Genomic DNA, 24,745 nt, shown 5'->3' on the forward strand with positions numbered 1-24,745 from the left:
CAATCCCACTCCTGGGCATATATCCAGAGAAAACAATGATTTGAAAAGATACATGCACCCCAATATTCACTGCAGCACTATTTACAATAGCCAAGCTATAGAAGCAACCTAAATGTCCATTGACTGATGAATGGATAAAGAAGATGTGGTACATATATACAATGGAATATTACTCATCCATAAAAAAGAATGAAATAATGCCATTTGCAGCAACATGGATGGACCGGGAGATTATCATACTAAGTGAAGTCAGTCAGAGAAAGACAAATATTATATGATATCACTTATGTGTGGAATCTTAAAAAGTGATACAAAGGAACTTATTTACAAAACAGAAACAGACTCACAGACTTTGAAAACAAATTTATGGTTACCAAAGGGGAAAGGTGGGGGGAGGGATAAATTAGAGGAGTTTGGGATTAACATATACACACATATAAAATAGATAATCAACAAGTACCTACTGTGTAGCACAGGGAACTCTACTCAATATTCTGTAATAACCTATATGGGAAAATAATCTGAAAAAGAATAGATATATGTATCTATATAATGGAATCACTTTGCTGTACACCTGTACAACATTGTAAATCAACTATACTCCAATATAAAATAAAAATTAAATTAAAAACATCCTGGTGCCCAAGTTGCTCTCCAGGTCAGATCAAACAAGAATAGGTATCACCATGTCTTAAAGCAGTGCTTCTCAGATTTTAATACATTTGCGCATTTCCTGGGGCTCTGGTTAAAATGCAGATCCAGCATTTCTAGCAAGCTCTCAGGTGACGCTAGTGCTGTTGGTCTCTGGACCGCACTTTGGAGAGCGTGGGTGTTAAAGCACCCCAGGTGATTCCAATGTGCAGCCAAAGTAGAGAACAACTCATTGTTCTAGAAACCTGCCCCAGCCATCCATCCCAACACTGCCCCATCCAGGCAGCCAAGGAAATGCAAATTTACGCTTCTATTGTCTAAGTCAATCAGAGTTAGGGAAGGGAAATATTGCCTCTCCAAACTATGCATTTATGTAAAAAGAAATAAGTGTAGTGTGTTTTAGATGCTTCAGACTTTTAGCTTGATTATCTGTGCTAATACTCTGCTCTTCTTAGTGGAAGAGGGATGGCACCTCCTCTGTGCTGTGGAGTGAGAAGGACAGGTTTGAGTCTTGGCTCCACTGGGCAGGTCACACAATCTCTCTGATGGGGAATTGTGAGAACCAAAGCAGGTAAGTGAGAACGCCTTCTGTTTGGAAACAAACACCTGAGAGTCTTTAAAAATTACTGCTGCCTGGGCCCCTGCCCTAGAAATTCTGCTTTCAGTGGTCTGGGTAAAACCTGGGCAACGAGAGTTTTAAAAGCTCCCAGGTGAGGGCTTCCCTGGTGGCGCAGCGGTTGGGAGTCCGCCTGCCGATGCAGGGGAACCGGGTTCGCGCCCCGGTCTGGGAGGATCCCACATGCCGTGGAGCGGCTAGGCCCGTGAGCCATGGCCGCTGAGCCTGCGCGTCCGGAGCCTGTGCTCCGCAACGGGAGAGGCCACAGCAGAGGGAGGCCCGCATACCACACACACACACAAAAAAAACAAAAGCTCCCAGGTGATCCAAAGGGTAGTCATGTTTGAGATCCATGGAGTTTGACTGTGAAGTCTTCCCAGAGGGCTCCAGCCCACAGTTTCAGCACTACTCAGGTAGCATTTAGGTTTAGACCTCACAAGCTAGGACTTGACTGAGTCCTTTCTGTGAGACTGATTCTTTTGATGTGTGTGTGCATATACCTTGCTTCCTGTAAAGGACTTAGTTTATGTGTCGCCCTACAGACCCCAGAGGCCATGTCTACCCCCTACCCTGGGTCTTGTTCACCTGAATTGCAACGCAGTGAATACATTTAGCCCAAGCTGCTGTTGCTACCAAAGACCTAAGAGCCCCACCTGCAGAGCAGACCTTCAAGGAGAGGCCGTGGAGCCGGTGCTGGACCCGCAGAGACCATGCTTGCCTAGAGGTCCAGGGGACACCACCTGGAGGTGTGGGGCAGCTGATGCTTTGTCCATGGCACAGGGGGACATGAGGATCCCGCAGATACGCTGCTCCCCATTGCTCGCCTAAGGGACTGTTGCATGAAGCAGAGGCTGTATTCCTTCCTCCTCTCTGGAGATGCTGGAGCAGGGAGAGCTGCCCCAGGCGTGCGGCTGCAGCTCGTTCAGTAACTAACGACCTCTCGTATCTCTCTCCTCCTTTCCTGTTTCAGTTTCCCTTGACCCTCACTTCCGTCCCTGGGGCTGAAGCTCCTTCCAGGGCGCAGGTGCAGAAGCTTTAGCCTCAGGCTCTGTTTTCTTGGGAACTTGGACTAAGACATTTCCCGACTGGATCGTAATATTCTTGAGGACCAAGAACATGAAGATTCTCCCTGTGAAGTCATAGGATATCTCTGTTTAATGTCTTTCTTAAGTTGTATGAAAAATGTGATTGCGTTTATATAAAATTATATGCAGGTGGAAATAGGCTGGCAGGGAAATATACCAAAATGTTAATAGTGGTAATGTTAAGGTGATGAAACTCTGAGTGATTTATTTTACAAATTTTCTTTAAGTTATTGTATTTAGGGCTTCCCTGGTGGCGCAGTGGTTGAGAATCCGCCTGCCGATGCAGGGGATGCGGGTTCGTGCCCCGGTCCGGGAAGATCCCACATGCCGCAGAGCGGCTGGGCCCGTGAGCCGTGGCCGCTGAGGCTGCGCGTCCGGAGCCTGTGCTCCGCAACAGGAGAGGCCACAACAGTGAGAGGCCCGCATACCACAAAAAAAAAAAAAAAAAAAAGTTATTGTATTTATAATGAAAAGTATCAACATATAAAAAACTAGCTCAAATTAAAATTTTTTTTGGTTCAGAAAGTATCTGACACATCACATGGTAAAATATTTAGATGGACTTTTAGAAAGTGCCCCACCCCCCCTTTTTTTAAAGCTGTAGACCATTGCTAAGTAGAGACCCTAAGTGCAAATGTATGACAAATATCTAATGGAATGGTACAGAAATGAGGCCCTGAAAAAGGAAACCAGGGGTCAGATGGGGTTTGGAGGAAAGAAATCCTCTCTCACACTGGGGTAGAAGGGAGATCCTCCCAGCTGATGAGAATATCCTCAGTCTGTCCTTTAAAGTAGCTTTAGAAGCTAAGTGGAAGAAATGACCAAGTAGCCAGAACTTTTAGGAAAAATTCTAAGAGGGGCTTTTTGCCACTAAATTGCTCTAAAATCTTAGCAGTCCACTGAGAAGAGGGATTTGCACTTCAAAATAACTTACAGTGATTCCATAAAAAGGAAATTTGTAGTCACAACGGGATAAGAACAGGGTGAATTTGGCTCACAGTGATTAAAGACAAGAGACAAAGATCCTAAAGCATATCTTTTAAACCCTGTATCCATCATGACCCTCAGGAGAGCCCAAGAGTCAAGAAAAATGGGGAACCAACCACAAAATCACGGCGTTGCCAAGGGCGCCCACAGCCAGGTCCACAAGCCCATCCTCGTCGAGGTCCAATTGCCCATGGATGCTGCAGCCAAAATACTGGAGGCCTGGAGCCAGCTCTGAGGCAGCGATTCTCTGCAGGGAGTGGAAGGAAAGAGCTGGGCATGGGCACCCTAAGGGATAGATACAATTGGGAGCCCTGGACACAGCCTGTTTGAAATCATCAGGAAGCTTCCCCGGCCCAAAGCTGTCTCCTCTCCTGGTCCATTATGGCACCTGAAATTCCTGCCATTAAGTCAATCTTTTGGATTAAAATGGTGTGTCATAAAAGTGTTCCCCACTGAAGAGGGAAGGGGGAGGGGCAAGATAGGGGTAGGGGATAAAGAGGTACAAACTATTATGTATACAATAAATAAGCTATGAGGATATATTGTACAACACAGGGAATATAGCCAATATTTTATAATAACTATACATGGAGTATAACCTTTAAAAATTGTGAACCACTGTGTTGTAACTTATACTGTACATCAACTACACTTCAATTAAAAAAAAAAGAATTCCCCACTGGGTGTAAATACCCATTACCTGGCAGGTAACCCACCATTATCTCTAACTGTGGTATATCTTACTAATAAGATAGGCAAAAGTGATGACCTGAGGGGACTTGAGATGGGTCACTTTTAGGAAGAGCACCGTTTCCAGCCTGAGGCACTTCCAGAGAAGAGGAGCCCAAACCGGCGTCCTCCATGTGTAGTCAATTGCATGAATACATATGAGGGCCAGTGAGGTTCGGGTCCTTGGGATTTTGTTGCTGTTGCTGGGGAGATAAAGTTAAGCAGGGAGAGGGTATCCAAAGGGGTGATGGGAATGGCTTGAAAACAAATGCACCCATTTCAAAATTTTGATTTGAGGCAAGTTCTCTTTTCCTATGTGAGGACAGGGCGTGAGCTACCAGGATTCCAAGTCCTAGCTCCATCCATCTACCGGGGAGGGGGGCGTTACCTGCTTCGGTGTCTTTAGGATGCTGCCCTGGAAGCCGTGGAAGATATAGATGACTCCTCTGTGGTTGTCCTCCAGAGGGGCTCCCACCACCACGTCGTTGTAGGAATCTTGATTGAGGTCCTGAACCGAGGCGATGGAGGAGCCGAATCGGGCATTCTGGTAACTGTGGGAATCCTTCAGTGTTCCATCGTAAACAAACCGGTTCTGTGAAACCAGTGGCAGGAAAAGGCTCAGGGGGACTTGGCAAGGGCTCTCTGGGTCGTGACCCTCTCCAGCCTGCAGCATCACCTCTGTGTTTCCCCATTTCTCTCCTGCTATATAAGCCCAATGACAGAAGAGGTTCCCATCCTCCCCCACTCCACAGGCAGGCGCCGGCCTCCCAGTTCCCGCGTGGACACCTGATCAAGGCAGGGATCAGGTGCCCCTGGAAAGCTGGCCAGCCTCCACGCTCCGTACCTGTCTCAGGTTGTAGATGTACACCCTGCCCCGCTCTCCGCCCTCACTGAAGTACATTGGTGCGCCCACCAGCAGGACATCAGTCACACCGTCGCCATCGATGTCCACTGAGGTGATCTCGCTCCCGTAGTAAGAGCCTATCTGCGGCACAGGGATGGGGAGAGGGGCGTGGGGCTGGGCTACTGAGACGCCTCTGCTCACCAGTGGATGGAAACTGAGGACAGCCTTTGACTCAGAATTTTTGCTGCACAAATGAGAAGGTCCCTCCCTCTTTCTCCTTCTGTTATCCATCCCACCCCCACTCGGCTTTCCATTATTTAATTTTATTGATTGCCATTTATTCTGCAAGTGATATAATGGCAAAAAGTGAGCAAAATAAAAGCAACATATGAAGAAGAAAATAAAAGTCACCCACGGTCCAAACAACCAACTATACCATGGATGTTTCAGTATATTTTTCCTCTGGACTGTTTTCTCTAGGGTGTGTGTGTGTGTGGTTTTATTTTTACAATCTGGGATCGGACTGGATGTATAGTTTATATATTCTGATTTTTTAAATAAAACAATGGATCATGAGTATTTTCTCCGACGTGTTATATTTTTTTCCTACATGATCACTGGTGATTCTATAATATTCCAAATTACACGTGCGCCAAATGTATTTAATCAATCCTCTGATGCTGGACATTTAGCTCATTTTCAATTTTTTATATTCCAAATAACTCTGGGCTTAGCACCTTGGGTGGTGACTTACGATTTCTTTTCAGTATTTGAGCACTTACTGTGTTCCTCTCCCAGCATGGGTGCCGTGTTCCCCCCTTCAGTGAGGGCACCATCTGACCACTCGGTTAGAAAACTAAGGGTCCTCCCTGGCTCCACCCTCCACCTCTCCCACCTGCAGTCTCCCCGCAAGTCCACCTGGTGGATCCCAAACATGTCCCGAATCCATCTACTTCCCGCCTCCTCCGATGCTTCTCCCCCATGTGAGGCACCTTCCAAAGCCCCACCCCCTCCAGGATGGCCCCTCCAGCCCACCACTGTGGGGAGCTAGAGTGGCCTCCAGCAGCTGACCATGCCGCTTCCTTGTTTTGGGGGAAAATGTCCAAACTCTTCACTGTGACCTTCCTAGACCAGCCTCTGTCCCCTACCCTCTGGCTCCCACATCCCCTCCCGACATACCAAGAGATTTCTCTTCTCCAAAAGCCCCCCGGCTCCAGCTGGGTTCCCAGCTTCCCCCTGCACATACTTTTCTCTGACCTGTACCCTCTCCCCTCCCCTCTCTCCCGGTAATGTCTATCGTCCTTCAGGTCACTGCCTGTTAGAAGCACCCCTGCCTTTCCCTACTCCACTCCCCGCAACGGCCCCTCCTCCATGCTCCCCCAGCCCCGGCTCCTGCCCCCAGCCCTGGCTCCTTCCACCAGCACCTCTGGAGAGGGGGAGCTGTGCCTGTCCTGTTCCCTCCAGGTGTGGGTGCCGTGCCTGGCACGCAGCAGGTACTCAGTAAATGTTTATAGGAGCATGGGGTCGCTCAGGAAAGAAGAGGAGCCCTTCCCAAGGACAGGCCCTGTGTGAGACGCTTTACAGCCTCAGGTTAGCTTGTGTGAGCCTCACGCTGTCTTGGGAGAGATTATCATCCTTATTTTACAGGGAAGGAACTGAAGCTCAGAGAGTTCAAGTCACTTGCCCAAGGTCAGAAGGCTGGTCACAGCAAAACTAGGTTGGAACTCTGATCCCTCTGACACTTGAGCCAATGATTCTCCCTCCCTGGCTTAGGGTGTTTTCAGAAGAAATTTATCCTCAAGCATGAAAAGCTTTTAACTGAGGAGAATGATAAAAATATAGAAGAGGGAAAAAGGAAATCATAAACACGGGGTTGGGGGGGAAGAGATGTGCTCACATGAAGTAATTAAGAGGCAGACAGAGAGCAAAGAGGGGGGCGGAGGGAGACCTTGTCTAAACATGTGGCCTCAGCTATGTGGGTCATGGTGATTTGGAATCCACTTAACTTAGCTGCCTTCAGTGCTGCGGTTTCTAATTCGGATGTTGGAGGTGGAACCAGGCAGTATAAATGTCATAAATTCATCAGCGAATTCCCTTCAGCTCTCAAGGTCTAGCCTAGGATTCCCGACAGAGCCAGCCCTGGGTAGAGTGTGGGCGGGCAGGGTGGAAGCTGGGGCCAGAGCAGTGCCCGGGTCCACCACTGCCCTGGGATGAGAAGAGGAACGGTGGAAGGATGGCTCCCTGTAGCTAGAGGGATTTAGGTTTGACCCGGTGAAGAGCATGTCCTCATGGTGACAGGCCAAGGGCAGTAGAAAACGCAGGAGACAGGGCTGTTCCCAGGCTCTGGAGGGCCGGGGGTGAGCCAAGAATAACAATAAGGGCCTGGACAGGGCTCAGCTCAGGCCCAGGGTACTATGGATGCTGGATGCTGCTAGGCAGGAGGGCACATGGCCTGGTTTGGGGATTGTTGGGGGTCAGGAGGTAGCATAATGTAGACAGCCCCACCAAGAGTCCTGGATTCTGAACTTGACCCAGCCGTGAATCTACCCTATAACATTGGAAAAGCTATGTTGCTTCTCAGGACCACAGTTTTCCTGGGCTATTGAAATGACTTGGATCAGAACCCTGTTTTCTGATCTTTTCACCATCATTGACTCTTATCACAGCTTTCCAGCTTGCATGCATGACCATCCAACACGAGACTCTTAGCAGCACAGCCTGGTTGCCCACCACATCCGGGGCAGTGACACTGGCAGCCGTATAGTTCCGCATTGTGCCCATTCCAGGAAAGGAAAGAAGTTGGCATCTTGGTGAACCCATGGGGTCGTGCTATGGGTAGAGGCATGACTCCTCTCACTTCTGGTAGCGCCAAGGTGGCTTGAGGAACACGAGTGCCCCTTCAGGATGCCTACGGGCCCTGGCAGCCCAAGCTGGGAGGCTATAGCCTGGATGCTGCCTCTGGCCCTGAACTCTAGACACGACCAGAAAGAGGCTGGTAGTTGGGGGCAGAGGTCGGGCCAAGGCACCAGAGACAAGGACTCCATGAAGTGTGGGCAAGCCAATTCTCCTGGGTTCTCTTGCTGCGGCAGGGACCAGGCCTGGCTTCCTGGGGAAGGAGCATCAGCTCTAAGGTGGGTGTAAAGGAGGCGTATACCCCCAACCAGGAAGGACGTTTGAGGGTCTGGGGACAGCCCCAAGAGGGAAGAGCTGAGCTGCAGTCCCTTCCAGCCCCACCTTCCCCTCGGTCGCCCCCGTCTGCCCTGCCCCCAGCCTCCCCTGCGTTACCTGCTCGCCCTGCAGGGCCTGGTGGATGGTGAGACTCCGGTTGTTGTGCATAGTGAACAGGATGACTTTGCCTGTGTGGTTGAACCGGGGGGCTCCGGCCACATACACCCGCCCCTGCCTGGAGGACACGACCGATGTGACTGTGTACCCTGCCACCGGAGAAAACAGGCTGGTCTCTGGCCCCGTGGCCTGGCAGACCTCACCAGGGCCCTGTGTGTGGCTCAGCTGTGCCACAGGACTGGCCGCTGAACGGAGAGCATTCAGACCAGGCCGAGCAGATGTGATACCACAGAGCAGTAGTTCCCAGGCGCAGCGGAGGAGGCCTGGAAGAGGCAGGGCCGGGGAAGGGTGGGGAGAACTCACTGCGCCCACCACCTGCTTGAAGGCATCAAGGAAGCCAGGTGGGGCCACTAATAGGCATTGCTGACCTGGAACATGCACATCACATGCTTCACCTGCCTCACAGGTGAGTGCATGATGGAACAGGGAGGAAAGAGAAAGGCAAACCCTAGCCACATTTCTTTTTATATTGGGCAGGCTTTGTTTTTGATCCCCACCAATAATCTCTCTGGGGATCAACCAGTGTCCTCTTCATTACAGGAACCCCCTGCTAAGTGGTCCACCGAAAACTGAAGAGTTGGCTGTGCAGAGGCAAGGAACTGCTCTGCTCGGGGCATTTAGGTGGAGTCTCAGGGATTCCTGCAGCCCCAAAGCTTTGCAAACTCAAAAGAGGGAGTGACTAGGCTTCTTTCAGGGCACTCAAAAGAGAAAGAGATGGAAACCCAGAGGCTCTTTGGGAAAGGCCACCAATCCGTGTTCTTAGGATCTGTGCCTGATCACTGTGAATTTCCAGTCGAGCGCCCAGCTCTGGGGAGTGACTGTGCAGCATCTTCAGGCAACTCTCCTGAAAGTGGGGCCCCGGAAGGTGTGCAAAGCCGAGAGTCCCACTTTCTGCCAGGCAACTGGATCACGGATCCCAGTTTTTAGACGGGTGTCAGGCCTTGTTGGCAGTTCCTGGGCGGTTTCTGGGGAATGCATGTCTCCTTCTGCCATGTGTGCATGCCTGCGTGTGTGTGTGTGTGTGTGTGTGTGTGTGTGTGTGTGTGTGTGCGCGCGCTTGCGCCCATGCACGTGCGTGCGCCTGTGTGTTTGTGGGTAACACTGTCTCTCAGGTCACCGGTTGCTTCCAGTCTGGCTGCGGGATGCACAGAGGAGGCGATGCCGTGGCCGGGAGGGTGGGTGCAGTAGTGTGGGCTACTCTGGTTCCAGACACACCGTGTTTGACTCTTGGAAATGTATTCTGGGAAGTGGAGCTTGAAAGGTAGGTAAGACCAAGATATCCCATGGCGGGTGGTTAACGTGGCCGTGTATTGAGGGCAGGGCGGGGTTAGGCTTGTGGTGCACAGCAAAGGTTTCTTCTGAGTTGAGCGCTCAGTGGCACTACTGAAAATGTTCTCAGTTGGCCCTGGGCATTTGGGCTTCCTCAGAAGGAGGGACAGTGGTGGTGGGAAGGTCTTGGGGGCCGAGTGTCCTGGGGGCAGGCGTGGGCTGACTCTCAAAGCTGCGCTGAGAGAGAGCTTCCTGCTTCCCAGCCGTCTGCTGGCAGTGGTTTCAGTTCCCATGTGGCTCCTTGACCAGCAGGCGGCCCCCCCCCGAAAGCTGGACAGCCTCCCTGAAGCCTGACAGGAGGACCCGTGGCCAGAAGTCCATATGCTTCCCCAGTGTGGAGGCGGAGAGCCTGGCTGGCCTGTCTCCTTCCCCAAACTCCCCCTCTCCCCTGGAGCACATCGGGAGGAATCTTCCAGAGACCCCAGACACTGCCCTCACTGGATGAACCCCCAGAGGGAGGAGGAGGAAGAGAAAGGCACTCCCTCAGGACTCACATCCATGGTGGTGACTATAGTTAAGGCGAGACAGTTGGGCCTCATGAAGGCCCTTCATCCTGGCTCTGCCCCCCCAGGATCTTCTGGAAGGAGAAGTGACCTTCCCATCGCAGAGAGATCCACTGCCAACTCTGGATGGCCCAAGTTCACGGAGAAGTGGAGTCCGAGGCTGCATTAGTGATGAGTAACTTCACAGCTGGTGGACTCTGTTCAGAAACTCAGAAGGACTCACAGACAATGGGAGCCCTGGGCATTCGCCCCCTGCTCCCTTCGTTCTGGTTCAGTCCTTTCAGAAAGGCCATGGCAGAAGGGCCTCAGCATGGATGGTGGAGGCCCTGCTCCTGCAGAGCTAGAGGTGTCTGGGATCTGTCAGGTTAAGGTCTCACACACAGCTGGGACCTATCACCATCAGGTCAACGATTCATGCTTTTCTTTTTATGACCACTCTAAGGTACTTAATGGGAACTGACTTCTGCCTTGATTGTAAACCTTAACACATCCTCGACTTGCATTTTGCCTTGGGGAGCCAGGCTTCGTGCACTCAAACCTGAAAACACAACAACAGCTGCCCTAGTGTCTAGAAGCATCAACCGAAACACATTTCAGGTTGGGGCATGTTGCTTGTCATTTATTCTGCCTGCTTATCGAGAGCTTGTGACGTGCCAGGCATGGCGCTGGACGTGGTGGATGCCAGGCTGGAGAGGCAATGGCTCCTGACTGTGCCTGAATCAGCACAGAATATGCAGATAGGCCCCTGGCCTCAGGTGTGGGCAGGTTCTGGATCCCTCAGGTCCCCTCCTCGCCCACCGCCCGCCAGCCACCCTTCAGCTCTGGCTCTTACCCAGGTACGCGCCGTGGTTCTTGAGCTCCTCGGGGAACTCCTTCAGGTAGGACTCTCGGAGAGGAATGACCTTCCCGCCGCTGGTTTCCTTTAGCACAGCTCCATTCCAGTCATAGGCACCAACGGCTCCCAGCAGAATCCCGTCCTGATATTGGGAAGGGGATGCACATCAGCTCGTGTCCCCCAGGTGCCCCTCGCCCGGAAGCTGCACCACGTCCGCAACCATGAAGCACCCATCTGCCCGTCCCCTCTGGCACCTTCTCCTGGGTTTGTTATTTAATAGCCCAACTTCCAGCCAGGATTCTTGGCTTTTGAAGGTGCCTAGGAACTTTGAAGGAATGTTCTAGAAACAAACTCTAAATCCAGGACCAAAGCTCCATTCCATTTTGGACTTCAGAACTCCTCTAGGAAATCTCTTGTCGCCATCCCTTCCTCCTGACACTCCTTTAAGTGGTGTCCCTATGCTTTTCCTCCTTCCCATTCCTTCACAGTGTCTGAGTTGCTTTCCTGAGTGTGTAAATCCCACTTCTTCATTTCTTCAGTAAAAAGCCACTGTGTGTCTATCTTGTGTCAGACACTTGCTTGGTGCTGGGGATACTGTCCCTGCCCTCACAGAGCTCACAGATACTAAATAAATATACAAATAAACATAATACTTGCAAACTGTGGTAAATGCCACACAATGAGGGATATGATAAATGTCATGGTGAGGTTGAATTTAGATTGAGAGGGGGCTCAGGAAAAGTGTTTTGAGCAAGTGATGCTTACCCAGACACCCGGAGGGATGGGATTTATTATTTTTTTTTTTAGCGATATTTAAGTTTAATTTAATACAAACATCACATACTTCTACCTTCTCGGAAATGGCTGCTTCATCTTAACTAAGGAAATGGAAAACTATTATGACTTAAGTCTTCATTCTGTGATTTGTGTGTTTGGACAAGTTTAGGCAGACAGCAAAAGCTCCAGAGGTCCTGCCACCAAACCTACAACATTGTGCAAATGCCCCGAGGCTGGAGAGAGTTCAGAGCCTTTGGCTTAAGGAACTGAAAGCTGTTTGATGGGGCTGGAGCCTTGAGTAAGAGGGCAAGGTGGCTCAATATGAGGCTAGACAGATAAGCCAGGTCCACATTTGTGACAGCCAGCACCCCAAGGACAGGAGCTTGTCTTTAGTTGCAGGGTAAGCGGATGCTGCGATGCCTGGGCAGGAAGATGGGGAGCTCTGGCTCCTTGAGGGGAAGCCTCCAGGGTCATTTCTGAGGACTGGGTCCACTCACTCCCTGGGTTGCCCCTGCACCTTATCCCCACCCCCCCAAACCATCCACATAACTAGTGGGTATAGGAAGGCAAACAGCAAGCACTCAGAAGAGGAAGAGAAGTGACTAGGGACAATGAGGGGCTTGGGGGGGGGCGTGGGAGCAGGGAGGGGCTGCCTTCCTGGGTCACCTTGGTGATCATGTGCCAGGGGCATCCAGCTTTGCCTCCCAGCTTTGGGCTGTTAAAGCACAAGTTGGTGAAGTCACCTCTCTCCCACTGAGCCCCCCCTTCAACCCAGCTGGTCGGTGGGATTTGCGGCTTCCCCACCACTTGTGGTCCAAGGCACTCAATTTCTCCTTGCCCCCAAAGCAATGGTGCCAATAGAAAAATGTGACTCTGGCCTTGGGACAATCAGAGCCATAACTAAACACACAGGCAGAATCCCCAGGCACTAATTTCATTACTGGCAGTGGAGAGGGCAAGATTGTGAACCACAATAAGCTAAGCTTCCTTTTCTCATTTCCAAGGTGTCACTTTAAAGAGTAAAGTTGATCATATATAAGGATTTTAAAAGTCCTAATATTCTAGAGGTAGAACTGACTGTTCAGACAGGATGTTTTTACAGCTATAAATAAGCTGCTCTTGGGTGAGTCCGATGTGCTGGGTTGTGTGTTTAAAGTCTCACTTTCTCATTAGCTTTCTCCCTCCCACTCTGTGTGCCTCAGCCTGGGAGAGTCTGACAATCTGCCGGGTCCAGGATTCGGGCCAGGGTCTCAGGGCCTTGTGCCAGCATTCCTTGCACTTGGGGTGTGCTCCATTCTGTGAGGGACCCTTTCTCATCCAGTCACTCATTTGTGAGAGACCAGTGGGACAGATATTCATTATCTGCACTAGACTAATGAGCACCCGAGGTTCAGAGAGGGAAAGGGAGTTGCCGAGGTCACACAGCAAGTCAGAAGCAGGGCTGGGACAGGGTTGGTCAGAGGAGAAAATGACTATCTGCTTCGCCAGAAGCCCCTAGATTCTGCTTCTGATGCAACAGCAGACCAGTCTCCGCTTCACGGGGAGGACTTTGAGGATGAATGTCTGGCTTTGTAGATGACTGGAAGCCTTTGCAATGTACTGAGGGCTGGCTCAACCTGGGTGCCTGGGATTCAGCTGGGGAGACCTCAGGCTGACTCATCACGTGTGGGGCTGGGGAATTCCATCGGGATTTCTGCATTTGGCAGCACTGGGCAAGGGTGAGGGTCCCAGGCTCTCACCTTGTGCCATTCTACCTGGCAGTGGTTCTAGGCTTGTGCTCTAGTGGGAGGCCATTTCCTGAGCAGGGTCTCCTGGGGGCCCTGCTGTGGAGAGGGCACACTGTGAGGAGTGGGCGGGCTGAGAGGGCAAGCCAAGGCCACCAAGGCAAACCTCAGGTTGTCACAATCTTTTCCCAGTTGGGGGAGCCCAGACATTTTGAGTTGGGAAAATATCTGGAAGGGTGGAGCTGAAAAAAGGACGAAAGCTTTGACAGAAGAAGCCAGGCATGCAAGCCCAGCTGGAAAACAAACGGCAGGGCATCTGGGGAAGAGCCGTGTCCCATGCACCAGGCCCGGCACCGGCTCCCTGACTTACAGCCTCCTTTCCTCTAAGGCCTCTGGGGCCCCCACCAGATATTACCAGGGTGTACCTGGGTGGCCTTGCACAGATGGACTCTTGGCACCAGCTGACTTTCCTGGTGCTCTGTGAAGAAATGAGGACACAAGCTTGGTGGCCCTCAGGAGGTCTAAGGCCAAGTCTGTGCCCTCCCTGAGGATGACCCGTACCTGTACTTGCCTGAGCCTGGCACTCACCAACAGATCCTGCCAGCTCAGCTCTCAGCTGCCCTCTGACCAGCCCTGCAGCAATATTACCTTCCCAGCTGAGCTGAGCGCTCCCTGGTGTGTGGCCATATCTCCCCAGACTCCATGTTCCAGCTAGTCCCTGTCCCCAGCCAGGGTCGGGTCACATCCCCAGCACAGGAAGCAGCATATTCTAGAACAGTGCTTCCCAGCTGGGGGTGGTTTAGCCCCACCAGGCAATATTTAGCAGTGCCTGCAAACAGCTCTGGTTGTCCCAGCTGGGGGTGGTGTTGAGGTTACTATGGCCTCTGGCGGGTAGAGGCCAGGGATGCTGCTGAGCATGACACTCAGGACAGCCCTGTAGCAAAGAAGTACCCAGCCCAGGGGGTCAAGAGGTTGGGAATCCCTGGCCTGGGGGTTAGAGCATGATCTCTGGTTCAGACATTCCTGAGTTCCACTTCTAGCTCCAGAACTTCTAGCCGTGTGACCTTGGGAAAGTTCCTCACTCTCTCCTAGCCTAAGGGTCCTCAGCTGTAAATAGTTTTGTGGTGAGAATTAGCATTGTGAATCCTTGGCAGGGCACCTGGCAGCCAATAAGGACTGGGTACATAGAATTTCTTCTCATTCATTAATTCACCCATAAAGCACTTCCAGGGAGGCAGGAGTCAAAGAATCAGATCTCACAGTCAAGTTGGACCTACCTATGAGTCAGTACAGCCGCCTGTGCGGAATGATCTGAGAGAGGCAAGGACAACTTATTTTGAGGACCCACTGGAGGGGGTGACCAGCCGAGGGGGTGGGTGGGTGCATGGTGGAGTTAGGAAAGGATTTTAAGGAAACCTTACTTGACTCATTAGGAAGTCTCGAAAGGCACACTTCCAATTCCAAGCCTCAAGATTCAATTCCACACATATTTTTCAGACATCTGCTCAAAGACTGAGGTTCGCAGAGGTTAAATGATTTGTCTGAGGCTACACGGCCAGGCAGCGCTTTCCTCCGGCCTGGTAGTAATGGGATGAGAACACCAGATGCTAGTAGTTCTTGGCATTGGAGAGGCAGGACTGTGGAGGCAGGTGGAGGCGGCCCCTGGTGGTTCTGTTCACAGGGAGACCACCCAGAGGGCGCCGAGGGCTGGCCTCCTCCCCCAGGCTCCCTCGCCTGCATGTCCAGCACCAGAGTGGCCGTGGGGCGGGCAGGACTCTGTTCCCAAGAGCCCCTTCTAAGGCAAATGCATCATTGAGAGGGTGGATTATGCTTTAACTAGCTGCTCAGATTCTCTCAGTAGAAGATGTTTTCAACAAGCCTAAAGTGGAGCCTGAGGAGGGGATGAGTGCCCGGAGGTTTAGATGGGGTTGGGCAGGAAAGACTCAGAAATAGGCCTGCAACATTTCTGTGGAGAGGGCTCCTGCACCATCCGTGGTGCTGGAAGACAGTGGTCAGGGCATGAGGAGAGGGTGTCGAGAAGCGGGTGTGGGGAGCAAAGGGCATGCTGTTACTTGACTACTCATTCCAGATCAGAGGGTGGGTTATTTCTACTCAGAGGTCCTGGAACAAGGCCCAGGAGTGAGGCACTGGGCACCAGGGCCCAGCCTGAGGACATGGGGCTGGGCTTCGGAGGACCTCAATGAAACAGAAATGATTCCTGCCACCAGGAGTCAACTTGTAAACAATCCAGAACAGCATGGTGACAGACTTTGGCTACCATGTCCTGGCCTCATATGGGGGCAGCCCTGACTGCCTGCCCCAGAGCTGGCAGGGGGAAGGGTCCACCATCTAGGGCTAAGAGGACTCACAAGGGCTTTACAGCCTTTAGGTGTCAAGCCCTCATTTCACCATTACGGATGAGTTTCTTTTATTTTTGATTGAACCAGATATGCAAAGCGAATTCAAATGCAAAACTCTTAGGAAAGATGACAACTTTAAGGCTTCAACAGCTGAGAACCTTACATAACAGCCAATAACCTTAGCTATCCCATCCATAGCCCCAGGAGGGCTGCTGAAAAGGGCACAGGCTGAAGAGGCAGCAGGTGGCTGGGGCTGTTGGTCTGGGAATAAGACTCACCCGCCAACCCGTCCCCTTGGCTTGTTTCAAATGTAACTGAGGCTGGGCCTGCCGGACCATCAGTGTGTAGTTTAAAGGAAAAATCATCTGTTCCCATCTTGGGTGAGTGGTCAAGTCTTTTGTGTAGACAAGACCCACCCTAATAAAACTGCTTCCTTCTGTAAAATTTTGGTGTTGGGGAGATTTATGGAGTGTAGTGTAGGAGAATCCATCACGGAAGGGGGCTCCCTGAAGCTCCATCCATCACCACGGGCATCAATTATATATGGTCCTCTTCCTTCCTTCACACCTTGTGGCCCATGGGGATTACAGACTTAGAGGTATGGATCCCTTCTGCAAGCTTTCTGGAAGATTCATGCAGCTTCTTCTTGGTTACCCAGCTTGACAGGGAGTTCATCACCTCAGCAAGCAGCCAGCACTAATAGAAGCCACTCCAGCTCTTAGCAGCTTTTGCATTCATTTCCAAATGCTAATGGAACCATTGGCTTACAAATCCATTCTGAAATGTGGCCAGGGATCCACAGCTAATTTTCCTGATGGTAATTTCCGGAATATTCTCTTTTCCCTTTTTGCTAATCAGGACTAGAGTTTCCTGGGGCTCCAGGTCCCTGGGTTTTCCCAGCAGCTCTGAACTTTGGCCATCAGCCTGGAATGTAATGCCTGTGGCCTGGAGCTTTAGTGCATCCGGAGGCCAGGGAATGTCTTGGGGCCTCCTCTCCTAACCTGGGCTCTGGTCCTTCCTTCCTCTTGTTGCTTTCACCCTTCCTAACTTGAATGCTGCTTTCATTGCTAGGTAAGATGGCAGCAGACCAGTTTATCAGACCATGGGCCTTTCCTCTGCCATTTGTGAACATTCTACTGGGTCCTTCCCCTGGGACTAGGGATCTTTCCTTCTGACAGAGCTCAACAGGCCCAGGGCAGCTGAAGACCCTTTCAGCACATTTGCAGGAAACAGCTGCCTGAGGCTGTCTGTGGAGAATTTCCAGGGGAGATGGAGCCCAGGGGTTCACACAGGAGATGGACTCACTCAGGCTCAGGACCAGTTCTGGGCAAAGCTGAAAGGCCAGACCTTCCTGCCTCCAGTTCCCAGAGAGGTCCGACTGACCCTGAGAGCTGCGGGGTTGGACTCCGAGGGACAGGACAGCTGTGGCCAATTATTTTATTTTATTTTTAAAATAAATTTATTTATTTTTGGCTACATTGGGTCTTTGTTGCTGTGCATGGGCTTTCTCTAGTTGTGGCGAGCAGGGGATACTTTTCGTTGCGGTGCACGGGCTTCTCATTGCAGTGGCTTCTCCTGTTATGGAACACAGGCTCTAGGCATGCAGGCTTCAGTAGTAGTGGTACACGGGCTCAGTAGTTGTGGCTCACGGGCTCTAGAGCACAGGCTCAGTAGTTGTGGCACACGGGCTCAGTAGTTGTGGCTCACGGGCTCTAGAGCACAGGCTCAGTAGTTGTGGCACACTGGCTTAGTTGCTCCGTGGCATGTGGGATCTTCCCGGACCAGGGCTCGAACCAATGTCCCCTGCATTGGCAGGCGGAGTCTTAACCACTGCGCCACCAGGGAAGCCCCTGTGGCCAATTATGATGGCATCAGCAGCCTGGAACTGAGAAACCTCTGTGCTCTAAAATAGCAACCCAATGGTCAGTCACAGCGCCAGACAGCCCACCATCATTGCACAATTCCTTTGGATTTGGAAGGATTTTATTTATTTAGAAAATTTTAAAAAAAGTATAAAGGAGTCTCAGATTCAAATGTAATCACTGTCTCTTTCAAAGTCCTATCAGATAAAAACTTCCAGATGTCTGTCACTTGAAAACAAGACACGGGGTGATAGAAGAACCGGGGTCTGTATCTACAGGGTGGGGACAGGCACCCTGGTTTCTCTGATCAGGAGAAGAGAACAAGAGTTGAGCACATGGAAGAAGCTGCACAGGGCAGCACATGACCTTGACCTCAATAACAAGCTGGGGCTCTGAGCTCCTGGTCTCTCCCCTGCAGCCGGGGAACTCATTGATCCTGCAAGGACTCATCTTGTTGACACACTCTGCTGCTTGGGCCACTGTCAGCGTTCAGCTGAACTCCCTCGAATCCCTGAAGCTTGTCTTAACCTCCCTTCTCTTTAGGTTCCCTGATTCCTGGGCACACACAGATCACAGTGTTAGAAGCAGGAGACTGAACTTACCATTTAAGAGTCTTTCTCCCTAACTAGACTGTGAGCTGCCGTCAGCTGAAGCGTTACCTTCGTCTCTCTATATATTGGGTTGGCCAAAAACTTTGTTTGGGTTTTCCCTACGATGTTACGGAAAAACCCGAACGACCTTTTTGGCCAACCCAATACATCCCCAGTGCCTCGCACAGAGCCGGGCACACGGGGAGATGCTCGAAAAATGACCTCGAAATGGAAGATGGAGACATGGGACATTCACTCTCTCTCGCTGTCCCCAACATCAGGGCTGCTCTGAGACCCGCTCCCCAACCCCGTCTGTGCTCAGACTTCCCCCAGGCCTGTGCACACAACTTCCTCTCTTCTCCTGCTTGCTGCCACCCATGGCTGCTGAAATCCTTGTCCTCAGGGGCCTGCCCAAGTGCCAGCCTCCCCCGATCCTTCCCTGACACCCCTCTCCCCTAGCCTGGGCCTTTCCTTCTGTAAGATTCTGATCACATGTTGCCTTAATTAGTGTTAGATGAGTCCAGGTGGTTCCCCATTGAGCAGGGGGTCTCCACAGGGGCTCCATGGATGGGGGGGCCTCCTGAAGTTGAATGCCCGTACCCAGGAGAAGTCTGTAGTTTCTGTTATCTTACTCACCAAGCTCAGGACTGCTGTTCTGCATTGTTTGCAAACTGACTCCTGTTTGGCAAGAATAATTTCCGCTTCCTTTTGATACCTTAGTTGCATTTGACAAATGCTTGTTGGATTTAATGAAATTGATTTTTCCTTGCTGCATTTTCCAATCAGCCCTGACCCCAGAGTCAGGAGACCAGGGCTAGTCCAGCTGGAGCACAGGACTTGTCACCTGACCTGTACGAATGGATGCCCTCATCCCTCCTGGTACTCAGCCCCTTACCCTCAGACTGGGAGCTCCTTGAGGGCAGGGCTCTCACCTCTGAACCTCCTGGCATCCAGCACAGGGCCCAGCACAGAAAAGGCACCGAGAAGATTTGCTAATATAACCACCTAAAATGGGACAACTATTACCATCTGCCTACTTTGCAGGGCTGTTTCTGAGCATGAATGAGGCACAGAAATTTTCTGGAAAAATTAAAGTGCTCAGCACATATTACATGACTGTTATCAATATAGGGCAGTTATATTTATATTTTGCTGTATTCAAGCAGGCACGAGACAGTCCAGATGCAGCTCAGGAAATGCTGAGTGTGAGTCGCGCTTCCATCCATCTGCCTGCTGTCTGCTGTGCATCTGTCCCCCTCCCTCCGATTTGGGATCTCTGACTGAGGCCCCCTTAGATTCCAAACGCTCTCACGGAGCAGCTGCTCGTTGTTGGGGAGAGAGCTTGAGACTAATATTTCTCTCACTTCTGTCACTTCAGCAGGTCACTCAACCTTCCTGGGACTTGGCTTCTTTATCTGGAAACTGGGAACAAGGAATCCTGCCCTGTCCACCTCACAGAGGAGTTGGGAGAATTCGGTGGGTTACTGAAAGTGATATATAAGTGGGATGGACTGATAGGCCTTTTCTGGCAAATTAGTAGGCGCAAGTCCACTCCCATGGGGGCCAGCCTGGGCAGAGCATATGCACGCAAACCCAGGACACCTGTCTGTCCAAAGCATGCCACGGGGGCATGTGCTGATACAGACAACACAGGCTTTCCCTGCACGGTACTCCCAGGCGGGGCTATACCCCAAACAGCTTATAAAGCATGCAGCTATGGACTCCTCTGCCCCTCTGGCAATCCTATGAGGTTTCAGCCTCATCTTGAGAATCAGAACCAGGTGAAGCACATGCCCCAGACAGAACATGACGCTTGTGACACCATATGTCTGCTTGGGACCTCTGCAAAACGATGCTGAGTCCGCAAAGAGAGAAGCCCACGTGGGCTGCCTTCCAGAGCACACCTCGCACATCTGGACACCCTCCCAACATCAATGCAGGGCCGTGCCCCTGCACACACAGGCCACCTGGGGCATGCAGGACACTATTACAGCCCTGGCAAGTGGTTTTGCCACGTTGACCTAGTTTTTGCATGAAGTTCTATGTACTGAATGGGACCCTTGGTCCTGGGGGGACACGTCCCCATGCACAGGGGGGCTTGAGACAGCTTATTATAAGTTGATGACCTTGACCTTCCTCTTCTACCCACAGAAGACGAGAGGCAGAGAGACCCCAAGAAAGAGAGAAAGGGGGATGAGAGACAGCCCAAGAACGGCGAGATGATGACCCAGAGAGCTGAGAAGAGTGAGAGGGCAGGAGGGCAGCTCTAAACCTGTCCTTACCTCCACTATGTGAGAGGAAAAGCCCGTCTGTGACATCTCCAGCCCGAAGGAGGTTTCATTCTTGTTGGTGCCTGAAACAGAGGCACAGAAAGATGTTAGCTCCGCACCTGATTTCTTAGCACCAGACATGCCTGCAGCTCAGTCCCCAGCACCTGTGACCTGGAAGCACTTGCAGGGAGGTGAGAGGAGGCCCCGGGCCTGAACCAGCTCATCTGCCCCAGCAGCAGGCACCTTCTAGGTGGTCGTGTAGGTTTATTATTAGCAGCTCACTCCCTGCTGAAAAGGACTTGAAACAACTTATATTACAGGGCATGCATACTATAGGGATGTCAATGTAGGGGAAAGATCCAGAAAAGTGCACGGAAAGAAATAATCTGCATTGTTGGCAAGAAATGGAATTTCCCACTTTGTTCATTCCTACTGTTCACCAGATTTGGTTCCAGATGCTTCTGGATGGTTCCCAAATATCAAATTGACCCTTAGGAGGAAGACCTGTCACCACCACAGATTTGCACAGGAATCCCATGCGTGCTGAAAGCTCCTCCCTGCACAGGGCCTCCTGACGTGTCATTGGAGCCAATGTTCTCGTCACGCAAGGCGACCATTATGAGAATTAACTCACTGATCTGGATGTTTAATTCTAAGGTGAGGGTCAAACAGGTTCATACTTTCTATTCCTTTTTCATGGGTTTTGAGGGCTTTTCTTCTCTTTCCCTGTGTCTGTAGCTCGCCATCGCCAATGCAGAGCAGACTGCTTGGGCTCTGGGATGCTGCCCTCTATCTCTTTTGACAATCCTCCCATATGGTAGAGCCCAGTATGGCAAGGGCCCCTCTACAGCAATATATGGTGCAAACGAGACCCATGCAAATCAAAACTGGAGTTTGAATTATTAAGGAGAGAGGCAATCTGAGGAAAGCCCGCAAAAAGCTGGAGTGGGAGCAGGACTTGGGGAGTGAGCGTTTCAGGCGGTGGAGTCTGGATCAGCTGGGCTCAACTCGAGTTGCCAGATAAAATACGAGACGCTCAGTTAAATTCGAATTTCAGACAAACAACTAATGGTTTTTTAGTACAAGTCTGCCACAAATGTTGTATTTTATATTTGCTAAGTCTGGCAATGCTCGTTCAAACCCCAATTCCCTCCTGAGCCGTCGGAGCTCTGGCAAGTCATTTGGTCCCTTCGAGCTGCAGTTTCCTCCATGGTAAAAGGAGGGGATTATCAGCACAACTAGCCTCTGGGGCTGCTTGGAAAGTGCACAGCCTCACATCAGCACAGGAGCGCTCCAGTGTTGGCGGTCATCACAAAGGGAGGATCCCTGCTAAACCCTCCCATCCCGGGGGGCTGGATTTCGCTCTGTGGGCTTCACCTGCTGTGAGCCCAGGAGCGTGGACCCCTCTCGAGAAGCAGCGCTCACCTTCCAAGCTGAAGATCCTGTCCCCCAGGGCGTCGACAATGTCCTTCAGGGCCGCCTCATCAGTGACGTTGAAGAAGTGCTTGTCATCGGGGTCACTGGCGATGTATTTGATTTCGTTTAGAAAAGCTTCTGGATTGATCCCCCTGCGGTTGTAGTAGCCCAGGACCTGCCAGGGAACAGGGGCAGGGGCGACAAACCGGGACATGGCACAGACCTCCCCACACACCCATGGCCCCAGACTCGGACCCTGTTCTAAGACAGGGCTCTGGGGCTTGGGAGTGTTTTCTAGTTTTCGGAGGTTTCAGAAGCTCCCTGGCAATGGAGAAAAAACCCTCCACAGCTGTTGCGGATAAACCTGGGCAGGACGGAAAGGAGATTCTCAACTGCTCTTTAGGAGATATAACAAGGAGAGGCCCATTTGAGGGCCTGGATGGCTGGTTCACTGCCCAGAGCCGCCCCCGACCCCAGAGTCCCCAAGGGGTTGATGGTGAAGCCTCTAGAGGGTGGGCAGGGGCAGGACAGGTAGGACAGGACTCACGGCCACAGCGTATCTGGTCACGTTGTCCCTCTCGCTTTGCTGGATCACCTTCTCCAGGTCTGGGCTGTCGTGGGACTCCCCATCCGTGATGACGATCATCACCTTCTTGGCCCCTTTCCTTCCACCCTTCTGGAAAGCCTCTGAGCTGGAACCCAAGCACAGGGGGAGGGTCACAGAGGAAGGTGGGGATGGGGCAGGCCTGGCGCTCCTACTGCCCCGAAGCCAGGACTAAGCCCCCGGGCAACCCTACAGGGTGTTGGGACCTCGAACCAAAGAAGAAGCTGGGGGCTTCCCTGGTGGCACAGTGGTTCAGAGTCTGCCTGCCGATGCAGGGGACACGGGTTCGTGCCCCGGCCCGGGAAGATCCCACATGCCGCGGAGCGGCTGGGCCCGTGAGCCATGGCCGCTGAGCCTGCGCGTCCGGAGCCTGTGCTCCGCGACGGGAGAGGCCACAGCAGAGAGAGGCCCGTGTACCGCAAAAAAAAAAAAAAAAAAGAAGCTGGATTGAGATGCCCAGACTACTCATTCGCCAGCTGCTCAGATGCGTCTTAAATCTGCTTGTCTTTAAAGAGTGACTTTAAAAAGCCCCTCTCAAGTCCTGATCTTGCTGTTTTGGGGAAGCAGGGGGATGGGGCGGGTCTGGGAGGGGAGTTCAGGGTCAGGTGGAGACCTTTAGAGGCCCTAATTTCACGGTTCAAAAACCCAGCCACACATTAGAATCATCTGGGGCATTAAAAAAAAAGTAATGCCCAGGCCCCACCTGGACTCATGAAATCAGAATTTCTGGAGTGTGGCCTGGGCACCAGCATTTTTCAAAAGTTCTAATGAACATCGGAGTTGAGAACCACTTCCCTCAGTTCTGAAAAGGTGACATGCCAGAGCAATTCAACAGCCAAACAATGCTGTTCCATAAAATGTGTGTGATGAAGCCTGACAAAGTTCCGATTTTTCCCAGGAGAACCACTTTGATTCTATTTTGGGAACTATTAAATATCAAATTCTATGACAAATATTTCTCTTTCCTGCTTTTTATTTTGTTTTCAGTGGCCGGAGCAGGTGCTTGGCCTGCCTGCTGGGCAGTCCAACCAGTAGCCGGGGGGCTGGCACTCTATGGACTCTTGGAGCTGATGACCCATCTAAGAAGCAGGAAAAATTGGCTCCTGAACCGTCACTGGCTCTTGGTGCCTGCCTGTGTGAGGCCAACTCTCCTTCAGACCAAGAGGTTCTGAATTTTCCAATTAGGACCTAAAAATAAATGTTACCCTTAGACTCTGCAGTGAGTCCTCAAAGGTCTGACCCACAGGTTCCAGCACCATGATGTCAGGTTAAATCCCATCACCATAAGGCTTTGGTTACCAGGGGTATCTTTTGTTACACAGCAAGCTGATGAGCTGATGTGCATGATTTAGATGTTAAGGAATTCACAAAACTTGGAATAAATTAGTTCAGAGCATCTTCAAGCTACCAGTTAAGAGAAACAGACCATCTGCCATTCTCTTAGCAATTCTATGATATTCTGGATATGCTGGCTTTAAAAACTCCTCTAATTTTAGTATGAGGCGTGGACTGAAGTGGGGCAGAGGCACACTTGACATGACAAAATACAGAGAATATTTTGGGCTTAAGCCCGACTCAGCGGAGGGAGAATGCTGCTAGTCCTTCAAAGGAGGCTCGAGATGCTTCCATGACTTCATTGGAGGGCCAGGTCCAGGAACAAAACTCCAGGAGAAAAAATATGGCAGGGGAAAAACAGGCTTTATTACATGTGGAGCCAAGGAAATTTCAGGATCATATTTCCACAGAGTGGAATGGTGTGAATATCTGTATGAATCTGTAATAGCATAAATATTGGCATGAATCATCAGATTTAAAATTGTGAATTTGTATTGTGTAAAAGACTTGGATTTGTTGCTTTGTAAATCGGACTATAACTTCCTGGAGTGCAGTGGAAGCTTTATACTCACGACAGTTTCCATGAACCTGGAAGCCAATGTGACCCCGTGGAGAAAGGTCATATCACGTCTCCTTTCTGCTCAAAACCTGTCCTGGCTCCCATTTCTCCCAGGTCCTGATAATGGCCCGCGAAACCCTTGGTAATCCCTCCGAGCCTCTCCTCCTGCTGGAATCTTCACTGATCCTGGAACCACCAGGCACGCTCCTGTTTTAGGGCCTTTATCTGAGCTGCTCCCTTTTCTGGAACCTCCCCTGCCAGGCACCTGCTTGGCCAACTTCCTCACCTCCTTTAAGTCTCCACTCAAATGTCAGCTCTCGGTGA

The 24,745-nt window shown here is 51.2% G+C and overlaps 1 protein-coding gene across 2 annotated transcripts in view; it reads right to left on the reverse strand.

Annotated features, from left to right (window-relative positions):
• The window catches only part of ITGA11 (integrin subunit alpha 11), a 129,104-nt gene that overhangs the window by 26,186 nt on the left and 78,173 nt on the right, over positions 1-24,745 (reverse strand). For both annotated transcript variants that reach the window (XM_024128744.3, XM_024128745.3), the window contains exons 8-15: positions 22,471-22,615; positions 21,933-22,098; positions 20,520-20,590; positions 10,922-11,066; positions 8,198-8,346; positions 4,913-5,053; positions 4,457-4,660; positions 3,456-3,586 (exon numbers count right to left, since the gene is read on the reverse strand). In XM_024128744.3, coding sequence (XP_023984512.1) covers positions 3,456-3,586; positions 4,457-4,660; positions 4,913-5,053; positions 8,198-8,346; positions 10,922-11,066; positions 20,520-20,590; positions 21,933-22,098; positions 22,471-22,615 — 1,152 coding nt within the window. The remainder of the gene's footprint in view (positions 1-3,455; positions 3,587-4,456; positions 4,661-4,912; positions 5,054-8,197; positions 8,347-10,921; positions 11,067-20,519; positions 20,591-21,932; positions 22,099-22,470; positions 22,616-24,745) is intronic.

The sequence above is a fragment of the Physeter macrocephalus genome, chromosome 11 (assembly GCF_002837175.3).
Source record: "Physeter macrocephalus isolate SW-GA chromosome 11, ASM283717v5, whole genome shotgun sequence".
In the NCBI taxonomy this organism is placed as follows: domain Eukaryota; kingdom Metazoa; phylum Chordata; class Mammalia; order Artiodactyla; family Physeteridae; genus Physeter; species Physeter macrocephalus.